This window comes from Cynocephalus volans, chromosome 1, assembly GCF_027409185.1.
Source record: "Cynocephalus volans isolate mCynVol1 chromosome 1, mCynVol1.pri, whole genome shotgun sequence".
NCBI lineage: Eukaryota > Metazoa > Chordata > Mammalia > Dermoptera > Cynocephalidae > Cynocephalus > Cynocephalus volans.
In genome coordinates, this window is record NC_084460.1 from 81726476 (window position 1) to 81741140 (window position 14665).

General features: G+C 41.2%; 1 protein-coding gene and 1 pseudogene across 1 annotated transcript in view; one reads left to right on the forward strand and one right to left on the reverse strand.

Annotated features, from left to right (window-relative positions):
* The first annotated feature begins 220 nt into the window (after positions 1-220).
* The window catches only part of GMPS (guanine monophosphate synthase), a 75356-nt gene continuing 60911 nt past the window's right edge, over positions 221-14665 (forward strand). The window contains exons 1-2 of the mRNA XM_063097382.1: positions 221-393; positions 5975-6055. Of these exons, the coding sequence (XP_062953452.1) occupies positions 6050-6055 (6 nt within the window). The 5' untranslated portion in view covers positions 221-393; positions 5975-6049. The remainder of the gene's footprint in view (positions 394-5974; positions 6056-14665) is intronic.
* On the reverse strand, positions 1576-2948 carry LOC134386539 (lysine-rich nucleolar protein 1-like; annotated as a pseudogene).

Below are 14665 nucleotides of genomic sequence, written 5' to 3' on the forward strand. Positions count from 1 at the left end.
GCTCCCGTGGCCGAGTTCAGGAAACAACGTTCGGTGGGAACCCGCAACCCGGCGGCCGGGACCTCGGGGGAGGATTAACTCCGGCGCACCCGGAGGCCGGGGCGGGGCGACGCAACAGGTCCGGCTCTGTGAGCGCATGCGGCCGTCTGGAAAGCGTGGGCCTGGGTCATTGGGCCCTTGCGGCCACGTGACCGCAGGTTGCGCCAGACCGTGCGAACTGTCGAGTGACCCTACGGTGCGGCTTCTGAAGCCGCAGTGGTTACGGGAATGCTTGTCGTCGTGCTGGGGGAGGGCGATACCCAAACTTCAGGCTGGGAATTGACCGATGCTGCTGCTTTCCTGGGACGGACAGAAACTGGGAGAAGGATTGAAGTTTCCGTATTGGGAGGCAAGGTCGCTTTGTGTCCCCAAAAGGCTAGGAGAACACCTGGCTAAGTGGAGGCGCGCGTGCATTACGGTGCCTACTATTTGTAGAACGAATGAAAATGCTGAAGAGGTGCTAGGTTTCTCTGCAGTCCTTTTTCCCAATGTGATGGGAAAACGCGTAGGGTAACTTGGTAACTAACTAGTTATATTGGGTGGATTGGATGAATTGTACAACTCAGTACATCTCTCTATTGTTGTTCTACTGTAAAAGGTCTTGTAAGCCACCATTCTGCTGGCATCATCGTTTTATTCATTTTAAGTGGGTCTCAGTGTTCTTGGCAACGTATTGCAAGCTCTCGGAGCTGGAAGTGCTGAGAAATCAGATGTTAATATTTCAGTGATGCTCACGAGAGGTTTTCCAAGAATTTTATAGAATCCCAGATTGCGTAGTGTTTTCAGGCATCACTGCTAACATGTTATGATATTAATAATAACACTTTTTTTCCCCTCCACTTAAAAAAAACCCTTGAATTTTGCCTTGATGATTGTTACTCTATGCTTAGGCTGCATTCATATTTACACTTCTTTCCACAGGGATTCCTCTAACCATTTCCCCATTTCCCTCCACAGGAATTTGAGAATCTGATCAGTTTTTTTTCCCTCTCAATCAGAAGACAGTTTAATCCCCAGAAAGTATTCTGGGTGAAATTCCCAAGAAGGGACATTCAGAGTAATGAATAGTGACTTAGGGGTGGAGGTACAAAATTACAACACTAGGCACTAACTGGTTGGGTGACCCTGGGACAATTTTATTACATTATCCCTGAACCTCAGTTGCCTCATCTATAAGATGGGGATAATTGCACACATTTCAATATTAAGATTAAATACATTAATGCAGGGAAAACACTTTAGTATGTGCTTAGCACATGCTAATCACCTAGCACATGTTAATTACTGTTATTTACACATGCTGATGTCTTCAGACAGGGATGCAATGTTTCACCTGGACAATGGTAGGTTTTAACCACTCGCTCTCTTGGCTCATGAAACATGAGCTACCCCCACCCCAGTTCGTCCAAGCCCATCAAGATAGTTGTCCTTAATCTTCACAGGTGTGTGGTTGGAGACAACTGTCGGGTGGGTGTCATCTCCACAACTGAATAAAAAAAGCAATTTTGACTGTTGTGGGGAAGAGGAGACTAGAGTTTAATCTTCCAACTTGATTGACTTGGAATGGTTCCTGTCGATATAAAAGATTTTGTCTGGGGCAGTAAAGAAGCTGAGGCTGGTCCCTCGGTTATACTTCCAGCTTGTGGCACGGTTGTAGTCCTGCTGTAGGTTTTGCTGCAGTGTGTCGGCTGCCGCCTTGTTGAGGGCCACTTTGGGCTTCCAGTCATGAGAGGGAGGAGGCTGAACAAAGGGGAGAGATTTTTAAAGCCGCCCATAAGTTTGAGAAATTTCAGTTTCTGTTCCTTGTTTTCAAAACCAGCAGCATTCCACTGGCCAAACCAGGTTCCTGTCCACTTCCTGCTTTCAGAAGCCTCCGTTTTGCCTGATTTATGATCTCTTCTTGCAAGGTCTTTGCCTCACTTGGGCTATGAGTACCTCCTGCATGTTGCCTTTCTTTTCCAATACCACCTCTAAGCTGTGTCTGGCTCCTCCTTCGAAGGGTCTCCTGCTACCCTGCTCTCGTTCCTCTTCTTCTTTTTCTTCCTTTTTAGAGCCAGTTCCTCAATGACTGGCTGCTCGACCTTTTATTGGACTTCATTTTCTTCTTCACTGGGGCTTTAGGGCCATCTGCAATTGGGATGTATTCTGGAGCCTCAACTTTGACGGCTTCTTTTTACTTCCTTTCCTAGGGCTGCTGTCCATGGGCCTAGAGAGCTTGGAGAAGCCTGGGAGGGTGTCTCCCTCATGGATTTTCTTCTTTTTCTTCATCTTCACACTGTGTTCCCTGGGGCTCCCCTGCTTCTGTTTCTGCCCCAAAGCTGCCTGCTCCTTGCCTTCCTTCCTCACTGAACAAGTGTACAGAGCATCCTTGGTCTCACAGAACCAAGGGTCCTGGACTGAAAAGGCTGCAGTGTCCTGGGCCTTTTTTCCTTCTTATGTTTTTTGAGCTTCTTGCCAGCTCTGGCCACCTCCTCACCCTGTCTGGGGAAATCTTCACCCCTGAACCATAAGACATGGTCAGAGATAACAGAGACTTTCTCTTCATTTTCTTCTCGCTGCTGAGGTACAGTGAGTGACCAACGACCTGCTTCCTGGGGCTGGGTGAATTTTCTGTCCCTCTGACACACAATGTGGTCTCAAATTCTAAGTGTTCCTCATAAAGGGTGCTGTGGCCCTTCTTTTTCTTCTTTTTCTTCAACAGAAGCATCTCAGATGCCTTCCCTTGGACTACATTCTTAGTAGAGGATGGGGCTTTTATAGGAGAAGCATCAGTGAAATAATCATCATTTCACTACTTAAATCATGGTTTAAAATTGAGTGTTGAATCTCTGGTTCTTTGAACACCTTCTTCTGCTTTTTTCCTCCAGGATCCCAAGGCCCAGGTCTACTTTGTGGGTCTTGGTGACCATTTCTGCAGGCCAAACTTCTCATTTTTTAAAAACAATGGAAAATGGCAACTGTAAAGTCCTCTAGTCTTTGTTAAAGAAAAGAATAGCTTACAGGAAAGAACAGTATCAGATAAGTGAGGCCAGTCAGGATTCAATCAAAACACCCAGGAGTGAGATTTAGATTGTCCTGGATTCAAACCCTGGCTCTAACAGTTGTGCCTTGGACAAATTAACCTAAGCCTCAATATCAATGAGTGTAAAATAGAGTTTATAACATCTATTTCAGAGAGTTGTGAGGGTTAAAGGAAGCAACCTATAAGGCCAGGCACAGTCAGTAGGTATTTGTACTTGTTGGATTTTACAGGACAGAACCATAGAGCTATTTACGATTGTTCTCTTTCTTCATTCCTTTCTTCACTACATGGCTGTCCAGAGCTGACATTCAATTGATAATAGTCCATCAAAAAGAGACCAAATTCCTGTTAGTTTATCTTCTTTAGGAGCTGAATTTTGACCAAAACTGGTTGGGGGTGAGGTATGGGTTGGGAAATTCTGATGTGGAATATGGTACAATCTTGGTTTAATTAAGGCACAGGTGGCAATATAATGTACTGCCAGAAATGTTATAGACAGTGAGCAAGGCAGTCATACATAATGTGTATTCCACATCTAAACTCTCAAGGCTTTTTAGAGAATCTATAAATAACTGAAATTGTCTTCCCTGAACTTGGTGTGGCAGTTTTAAACATGGCTCCTGATGTAGTTTGGATGTTTGCTCTCCAAAGCTCATGTTAAAATGAGATCCCCAGTGTGGCAGTGTTGGGATGTGTTTGGGTCATGGGGACAGATCCCTCATGAATAGATTAGTGCCCTCCCTGGGGGTAGGGGGTCTTGTGAGTAAGTTCTCGCTCTTTTAGTTCCCACAAGATCTGGTTGTTAGAAGGAGCCAGGCACTTCCCCTCCTTCTCTCTCTTGCTTCCTCACTCACTATGTGATCTCTCTGCACCCACTGGGTGCCTGCCACGAGTAGAAGCAGCCTGAGGCTCATGCTAGAGTCAGCTGTCCTAGAATTGTGAGCCAAATAAAGCTCTTTTCTTTATAAACTACCCAGTCTCAGGTATTTCTGTTATAGTAACACAAAAACAGACTAATACAGCTCCCAAAATCTTTATCACTTCTCCCTTTGGAAAGTGGAATCCATGCCCCTTCCCTTAATCTAGGCTTTATGACTGGCTAATAAAATACAGCTGAGGTGAGGTGATGCTGGGATAATTTCCAGGCCCAAGTCTTATGAAGTTTGCAGTTTCCACTCCCTGTCTATTGAGACACTCACTCTTGGAACTGAGTCCTATCCACTAAGGGGAGGACTGTCTGGAAAAGAACTAATGCCAGCAGCTCTCAGCACTGGCTGAACTCCCAGTCAACAGCAAAATTGCCAGCCATGTGTGTGAACTATCTTGGAACTGAGTCCTCCAGCAGTCCCAAGTTCAGCCACCATGACTGATGCCACATGAAAGAAAGCAGAGACAAGTGTTCACTGCTAAACCATGACAAAATTGCTGCTGCCTCCTCAGAAGACCTCGTGGTAATTTTCTTCTGAGACAGATTGATACTTTTCTACAACCTGGAAGCCCATCCCTACCAGGCCCTCAGAGTTCCTCAGCAAATGTGGAACAACTGTCATAACCACGGTGAAAACAAGACAGATACTGAATGGGGCCTTCAGCCAGTACTGTCATGCACAGCTGTTCTTTTTGCATATTCATGGCCCCTTACTCACTTCTTCGGTCAATATCATTCTTCCTTTTCTTCAATAAGCTGGTCTTCCCTAATTGATGTGTTCTAGTGTAGCTGGTGAAACTGCCAAACATAAAACCCTCCTGGTGGTAGCCACGATCCCATCTTGCTTTCAACTGCCTCACCCCCTACTCTCCCTGTCCTCTATTGTTCATACCTTATGAATGACCATAAGTATGAACACAGGGTCCACGTTTACCTACCAGTCTGTAGGGAAAGTGAAGATAAATGATCAGTGTCCCTCAGATGTCCAGAATCTTGCTGAGCATTTGATGTAAATATGCATGTGTGCCCAGGTGTCCCTTGGTTATTGTCTAATGTTATTGTGCATATGCACACAGGTGTCCTCGATTATCAGACTTAAGCATAAAGGACAAGTGACTCTGATCCATGGTCCCCCCTCTGTCCCCTGGGATACCCCCAGGGGGGCCACAGGGAGGCTGCTACTGCTGCTGGAGGCTGTTGCTGCAAGCTATTGCTGCCAGGGCCACTTGGACACCTGGGCCCTGGGAGGTCACTGCCTCTGCTGCTGGAGGCTGCCATAAGCTGCTGCTGAGGAAGTTGAGGACTGAGCTCGTGTTGTCTGCCAACAGCTCCCGGGATCTTTCCCAATTATCTAGCTCATGTACTTGTGTGTGAGGGGTCTGGTGGCCCAGCCAGGCATATGAGGGGTCTGGGGGCCAAGTCTGTAAATGAGGGGGTCTGTGAACCAGTCTGTACAATGGGTTTGAAAAGTCTGTGGGCCCTAGCCCTAGCAAGACAATTGCCCCAACCAAATAATTAGCATAACCCTACACAGTCCTATATGGATGCCCATTAAAGTTCTTTTTAGTTTAATGGTTGGTTTGTTTTGGCAGTGTATATAGAGAGATATCTGTATCTATATATATGGAATTGCTGAGTGAAGTGTACATTTAAAATGTGATATTAACAAAGAGCCCTCCAAAAAATTTTGTACCAATTTATACTTTCTTTAACTATGATAAGCTGCATCTGCTTGCACCTCATCACCCTTTGTATTAACAACTTGTTAGTCTACAACAATATGACAGGTAAGAGATGCGGTGTTGTTTTAATTTGTATTCCTTTAATGAGGACATATATTCATATTTATGATATATATGTTTAAAATTTTTTTCCTCTTCTTGTGACTTGAGACTATAGCTCTCAAAAATAAGATATGAATTATATCAAAGTTACTTATTATAATATGATTACTTAATATCAATCCAAATTTTGTTCCTTTGCAGATATCCTGTCCTTCCCATTTGGAAGCTTGTGAAATTTTGCTTTATCCTTGGAGTTCAGAATTTTCACCAGGATGAATGATGGTATGTACTTGTATATTTTTCTATTAATCTTATTCAATATTTATTAGGTCTTTTTGAACAAAGTTCCAAACTTTCTTAAACTTAAGGAAATTTTCTTTTATAATATATTTGATTTTTCTTTTCTTTCCTCTTCATTAAATCCTGGAAACCCTAGTAAACTTATATTTTGTTTCCTAGTTTACCTCCTAAGCTGCTTTCTCTCATAATTTTCTTTTTTCTTTTTGCTCTGTGTTCTTGGAAACTTCCAGACTAGGTCAAAAAAAAAAAAAATTGGAATTGTGCAGTTAAAATTTATGCATTTAAAAATACATAAGAGTTTTATCTCAAAAAATAAAGAAGTGTAAAAAACTATTTGCATGGGGGTTGGGGGTTGTGGAGTTCAGATGAAATAAGAATGGCAGTGATTCTGATTCTGTGATTGCTGAAGCTGGTGATGGGTTCAACAATCACTGGTAATTGTTCAGTGGGGGTTCATTATACCATTCTGCTTATTTTGTACATGTTCAAAATTCTACGTAATAGAAAATAACAACAACAACAACAAAAAATTTGGTTAATAGCCACTATTAGTTCTACTACAGTGTGTTTCAGAAACAAAACAAAAACAAAAATAGAGAGAATTTTACTGGAAGGATATCGATGGTTTCCCAAAATCAGTGGAAGGCTGGGACACCTAGCTTAGCAAAAACACGGAAACAAAGGCTGCTCAAGGCGAGGCAGCAGGAGTTACAGCAATAAACTTACAGAAAATTTTCTAAAAGACTATTGTACTGCCAGGCCTGTGGTCTTTGAGCTTCAGGTTTTTTTTTGTGGGCTCTATTACAAAAGTTAATACTACCATCTAGTGGTTCCTTCCTATACCTCTGTCTGATTGTAGATTTCTTCACTGGTTTTCCAGTCAGTTCCCTATCATCTGAACTGTATCTTCTATGTATTCCCCAACATTTTGAAATTTTTTGAGGGGGTCAGGGAGGTCAGGTTTATTGAGGTATAATTTATATCCAGTAAAATTGACTCTTTTTAGTGTATAGTTCTATGAGTTTTAACAAATGCGTCGTTGTGTAGCCACCACCACAATCAAGATAAGGAACAGTTCTATCACTCCAAAACATCCCTTGTGCCCATTTGAAGTTAGCCTCTCCACCTGTCCCCCAGCCTCTGGCAACCACAGATCTGTTTTCTCTCCAGCTATATACATCTTTACCTTTTTTAAATGCTGTGTAAAATGCTTACAAAATGTAGCCTTTGAGTGTGGCTCCTTGTAGTCAGCATAATGCATTGAGATGCATCCACACAGTTGTATGTACTGCTAGTTTGCCCCCTCCCCCTGCCTTTTTTTTCCCCTCAGGAGTAGCACATCCATTGTGTGAATGTACGAGTGTGTGTTATCCAGTCACCAGCTGAAGGGTATTTGGATTGTTTCCAGTTTCTGGTACATACAGGTTTTTGTATAAAAGTAACTTTTCATTTCTCTTGGGCAAATACCTAGAAGTAGGATTGGTGGATCTCATGGTATGTGTATATTAAACTTTAAAAGAAACTATCAAAATGTTTTCTAAAGTGGTTGTACTATTTTACACTCCCACCAGGAACATTTTCCTCTGCTTATGGCATCTACCTGGTTTTCCAATATTGCCATGTTTTACTTTTTAATTTTTTTCTGTCATTTCATGGGATTTCAGACAGTTGGGAAAATGACACCAAAATATTTTAAGTGGTATATCATGTTTATTAACTATTTGTATTGCCTAATTTGTGAATTTTATCTCCCCCTCTCTCTGTTGAGGTCTTGCTGGGTTTTTAAATTATTATTATAATGTGCTCCATATGTTCCAGAGATTAACATACCTATTCTTTTGCTGTAAAATTTTCCCTATCTCTTGTTATTTTCTAATATACATGGTTTTAATTTTAATTTTTTAATTTTTAAAAATTTGTTTTTGTCGGCTGCTCAGTACAGGAATCGAACCCTGGACCTTTATGTCCTAATTAAAATGGTTTCAAAAATAAGGACAGAATTCATAATGATTTACTAAGTCATTTGACAACCATATGTTGGGTACCCACAGTGTGCTGGTCATTGGATTACATTCTAAAAATTACTAATACGTTGTATAGTGCTTTATCATTGTATTAGTCAGGGTTTTCCAGAGAGACAGAATCAATAGGGTGTGTTATAATTATATGAGAGGGATTTATTAGGGGAATTAGCTCATGTGATTATGAGGAAAAGTTCCACGATAGGCCATCTATAAATTGGATGCAGGTAGCGTGGCTCAGTCCAAGTCCAAAAGCCAGGGAAGGTGATGGTGTCCTTGGTGTAAGTCCTGGAACCCAAAAGCTGTAGAGTCTCAAGCTCTGATGTCCACAGACAGGAGAGAAGAGTGTATCCCAGCTCCAGCGGATCGAGAGAGAGCTTCACCTCTTTCCTCTGTCTTTTGTTCTCTCCAGACCCCCAGTGGATTGGATGTTTCCCACCCACAGTGAGGGTGGGTCTTTCACACCCAGTCCACTCAGACTCTCTTACTAATCTCTGCTGGAAACACCTTCATGGACACACTTGAAAAGGTAGCTTTATCAGGTTTCTTAGCATTCCTTCATCTGAACAAGTTGACATCTAGAATTAACCTTCACAATCATTTACAAAGTATTTTCATATATATTATTTAATTCAATATAAGTTAAAAACACATACCCACAACTATCCACAACCATTCTTTTGATATATATATATGTTGTGGACAGTTAAAGAGCAGAGAGAAATATGAGAATGAGTTATAGAGGGATAGACAAAAGAAGATGTGTTGAGTTGGCTGAGAGACGGAGAAAGTTGGAGAAAGAAGAAACAAATGTGAGTGGTAGACTGGGAAGTAGAGAAAGGAATGGCATTCAGTGAGTGTTAGGAAAACATGTTTGTCCTTCCTGAAATTTCCTTGGGTATTTTCACAATTACAGTTTCATATTTTTTAATAGCGTTTTGAAATGCTAAATAACTGCTTACGTGCATCTTTCAACAAGTTCCCAGAGAAGGAATTTTTCTTCTAGTAACTAAAAAACACCACTAGGGAAAGAAATCTTAGATAAAATGGGAGTAAGTTTGGAAAAGCAGACTTTGTGAAGTTTCTCCTTTCAGAAAAAGCATTTAGTCTTGTAACAGTTCCTAAGTTAAGTTGTGTCATGCTACTGTTTTTTATCCCACTCAAATTGGTGGCATCTTGATTAAACTGAGGCTGTCTGAACACAGAGCTCATTACTAGGAAGATGTTGAAATTTAAAAACATCAAGCAATTGGTTACAAATTGAGCCCTGTACTTGTGTAAGTATTATGATGTCTATTGCCAAAATGCTAGATTCGTGGACATTATGTGAAGATAAGTGATTTTAATATATAAAAACAGCTTACATTCGTAAGTTTTAAAATTTCATATAAAATGTAATTATTACTCATACAAGAAGAGAAAGCATACTACATTTCAAAACCTAGGAAGCTTTGTTTTCTTCACCTTCACTGTAAGCTTTTTTTTATGAGTTATGTTTCATTCTTATACCTTCTGTTTTTAATTTTTTTTTTTTTTTTTTTAAGATGACCAGTAAGGGGATCTTAACCCTTGGCTTGCTGTTGTTAGCACCACACTCCCAAAGTGAGCTAATCAGCCATCTCTATATAGGGATCCGAACCTGTGGCCTTGGTGTTATCAGCACCACACTCTTCCAAGTGAGCCATGGGTTGGCCCTTGTTTTTAATATTTGAGCACCCCAATAGCAGCATTATTTACAGTGAGGTAGAAGCAACCCAAATGTCCACTGACAGATGAATGGATAAACAAAATGTGGTGTGTAGGTGTGTATATATGTATGTGTATACACATATAAGTATATAAAATGGAATATTGTTCAGCCTTAAAAGAAAATCCTGTCACATGCTACCATGTGGATAAAAGTTGAGGACATTATGCCAAATGAAATAAGCCAGTTACAAAAAGACAAATACAGTATTATTCCACTTATAAGATATCTAAAGTAGTCAAATTCACAGAAAAAGAAAATAGAATGGTGGTTACCAGGAGCTGTGGAGTGGTGAAAATAAGGAGTTGCTGTTTGATGGCTATAGAGTTTCGTTTTGCAAAATGAAAAAGTTAAGGAGATCTGTTGCACAACATGTTGATATACTTAACACTACTTAACTGTATACTTAAAGATGGTTAAGATGGTAAATTTTGTGTTTTAACCACAATTAAATACATACATACATATATATGGACATTATATTAAGATTAAGAGCACTTGAAAGAGTTCATGGAAATATTTGTAATTATCTTTCAATTCTACTTTTCCATGTGTGTGTGAATTTGTGCTGAGTTTTGTCAAGGATAACTTGGGAAAATAGAATAATTTAATCAGGCCCCCTCACCTTAGGTCTGCTTAGGGGTGGTGTGGCATATTCTTTGTAAGCAAATTGTGTGTGGGGGGGGTGGAGTTAGTGTGCATGCATGGTGCTGTGACTTGGCTGGCATCAACTGCCTCAGGTGTCTGCCCTGCGCAGCCATGCTCTCAGACCTATGGCTCCAAGGACCTTTCTGCTGCTTACCTAGCTCACAGACTTGCGTGTGAGGGGTCTGGGGACCCAGCCTGGTGTGTGAAGGGTTTGTGACCCAGTCTGGACAATGGGCTTGAGGGGTCTGTGATCTCCAGACCCAGCCCTAGCTCGACAATAACCAATTCAAAAGTCCATCAAAGTCATAGCACTGTCAACATACAGAAGAGACAATGGTAATAGGACAATAGCTCTGCTTTAAAATGTGCCCAGTGATACTTGTGCCTTTAGAGATTGTTTGGCAAAGTATATTTGGAATGTTTAATAAACTATTAAAAGTCTAGAGCCAGTTGGCCTGGTTTGAGTCTCAGTTCTGTGGGTTATTGGCTTTATGGCCTTAGGCTCGTTAATTTCTCTCTTTTCTCAATCCTAAAAGGATGACAAGAGGATAACAATAGTGTCAATCTCACAGGACTGTTGTGAGAATTAAATAAGTTAATATATGTAAAAAATTTAGAGAAGTGCTGTAAAGCTAGGGCTTACAGACTCCTCCGGTCTGTTGCACAGATTGGGTTACAAACTCTCCACATGCAGGTCTGTGAGCTAGTAATAGAAAAAAAAGGTTCTGGGAGCTGTAGGTATAGAAAAATGAATGGGTTTTAACCAGATCTAGGAGCAACTGTCCTAGTGGCTTCTCTTAAAGTTCTGAGAAGCACTATGGATCAGAGCTGTTAGTCTTTTATACTTAAGTCCACAACCCTGGGCACCTGGGTGCCCATAAGCAACTTACATTAAGCAGTAACAAGGAACACCTGAGGATATTTATAGCAACTGCTCAGCAAGTTTCTGAACATCGGAGGGGCCCTGACATTTTCCTATTTTTCCCAACAAGTGCCTTAGAAGATCAAATGCTATATAAGGTTTACTGCTACTGTTACTGCTACTGTTACTACCACTATCATCACTACTACCACCACCACGACTATTTCTATCATTGTTATTAAGGAATTTACATGTTATTAGGTTTATAAACTTTTCAAAGACAAGACACCAAAAATTGTATCCCTCTTTTTCCTAGATATGGCAAAGGGACTGGATTTGGCTGAATCATTTCTCACCAAGAGGATGTCAATTTGGCTCTAAGAGAAGGTGACCAAAATTTAAGAGCATAGTTAGGATAAAGCATACAACAGAGATAATCATTGAAAATATAATAATGTATAATAATGATGATAATATCCTGTGGTCTTCTACTTTAATAAAACATGATATTAAAATATGAATGCATCATATATGAAACTTGGCATGTCTTACACAACCATCTATTGCTTTCTGAAAGGATTAACCATAAGATTTTTAAACAATGAGCTTTTATGATTTATTTTTTAAATTTTGAAGTGATTTCAAACTTATAGCAGTTGCAATAACAATACAAACAGCTCCCATATACCCTTCACCTACAAAAGCCATTCAGATTTTTGCCTTATAGCAAAAGGATACAATCCAGAGTCGTGTACTTAACCCAGCTGTCATGCCTCTAGTCTCCTTTAATCTGGAATGGTTCCTCTGTCCTCTTTTGACCTTCAGGTTTTGAGATTACTGTAGCTAATTGTATTTTCCAAGCATTGAACCACACTTTCAGTTTCACATGTTTTTCCAGAGCCCTCTTCTTGAATCTGGGTGAGTTTTGTGATTCATTCAGTGAGTAGAATGCAGGGAAGTAAACCCATGTGATTTCTAAGCATAGATTAGAAAAGGCCATACTGGCTCTTGCTCTCCTGTAGGGAAAATACAGGAAAATGCTCAGGGCCCCTCAGATGTTCAGAATCTTGCCGAGTATTTCATATAATATGCACGTGCACCCAGGTGTTCCTTGGCTATTGACTAATGTAATTGCGTATGTGTGCCCAGGTATCCTGGGTTATGTATTTAAGTATACAGGACGAATGGCTCTGATCCATGGGGTCCCCCACTCCCGGGGGGAGGGCATGGGGAGGTCACTCTGCTGCTGGAGGCTGTTGCTGCCAGTGCCCCGGGGATGCCCCGAGAGGCCACTGCCAATGCCGCTGCTGCTGTAAGCTGCTGTTGCTGAGGACTGAGCTCGGGTCGTCTGCCAGTGGCACCCGGATCTTTCCCAATTACCTATAGCTTGTGGACCTGCATGTGACGGGTCTGGTAACCCAGCCTGGCATGTGAGGGGTTTGTGACCCAGTCTGTCCAGTGGATTTGAAGGCTCTGAGCCCTAGCCCTGACAATACAATGGAAACTTAGTATATATAACTAAAATAGTGAAATGTTTTGGCTTTAGTTATAAATTGCTTAACCAGACAATTAGCATAGTCATGTAGCTTTACATTTCCCATCGCCCACTCATTCCCTCTCCCTCATTCTCTCCCTGTCCTGCTCCCCTGGGAATCCTGAGCTGACATGTAGGAAATCAACTTATCCTGAAGCAGCTATGATAGACCACATAGAGGTATAGATGCCAGAAGGGCCACAGCTGTCCTAGTCCTTAGCTGTTTCAGTCACCCAGCCCAGGTGTCAGAGATGTGAGAAAGCCTTCAGATGATTTCAGCTCTCAGGCTTAGAGCCATTGTAGCTGAGACCTAGTGGTGCCTGGTTTGGGGCTGTAGCAGCTGACACAATAGGGCAGAGAAAAGTTGCCCTAGCTGAACCCTGTCCAAATTGCACCAAAATGAACAGGTGGTTGTTTTAAGCCACTAGGTTTTGGGGAGCTTGTTCCATAGCAATAGACTACTGGAACAATTATAGACCAGTTATTTTGTGGAATGTGCCTCCATTTGGGTTTCTCTGTTTATTCGAGATTAGATTCAGGTTATGCATTTTAGGCAGGATACCACTAAAGTAACACTGGCTTATCTCACTGCATCTAACAGGTGACAGGTGATATTGATTTATTACATCACTGGTGATGTTAACTTTCATCACTTGAGTGAGGTGGTGTCTTCAGGTTTCTCCAATTGTAAAGTTATTTTTTTCTTATATAATAATTTTGTGGGGAGATACTTTGAGACAATATAAATAAAACCTGTTCCTTATTCAACTTTCACCCACTAATTTTACTATTCATTGTTTCTTGACTGAATTTACTATTTTATGATGGTTGCAAAATGATTTTCTAATTTAATTATTCCTTATATCTTTATTAGTTAACATTCCATTATAAGAAACCTTTTTCTTATCACCATTTAATCATTCATTTATTTATATTGGCATAGACTGATGGATTCCTAATTGATTCAGTGTATACAATGTTTACTATCACTGTTTATTTCAAAATACTGTCCCAGATTTGACCAGTAAAAGCTCTTTCAAGCTAACTTCTGTGTCCTTCTGACATGTCTCCTTCAGTCCTTGAGCACTTCTTTACTTCCTAGTACAAGATGTTCCTTGTCCTCTTGTCGTTGCCTTGGTCCTGAAATCAGCCATTTCTCCAAGAAGTCCTGGTTCCTCTTACTGGAGAATGGTATTTAGAAATCAGTATCTGGGTGCTGTGTTTGCTTGTTTTTACCGGGGTAATACTGCTTCCAGGGCCTTTGTAGGTAAAATACAGGAAAATGGTCAGGGCCCCTGAGATGTTCAGAATCTTGCTGAGTATTTGATGTAAATTACACATGCACCCAGGTGTTCCTTGGTTATTGTCTAATGTAATTGCACATGTGTGCCCAAGTGTTCCTAGGCTGTCTGACTCGCACCCAGGTGTCCTGGGTTATCAGACTTAAGTATAAAGGACGAGTGGCTCTGATCCACAGTTCCCCCCCTCCCACCCATGCCTCTGGGTGGTGGGGGTCATGGAGAGGAGGCGGCTGCGGCGGCTGCGTCCGTGTTGTCTGCCAGTGGCTCCCGGGATCTTTCCCAATTACCTAGCTTGTTGACCTGTGTGTGAGGGGTCTGTGACCCAGTCTTTACAATGGGTTTGAAGAGTCTGTGAGCCCTAACCTGACAATACAATTGGAAAAGTTAGTGTAACTAAAATAATGAAACATTTTGGCTTTAGTTATGAACTTACCTAACCATACAATATTTAGAAACTAAATAACATGCTTTTAGGTAAC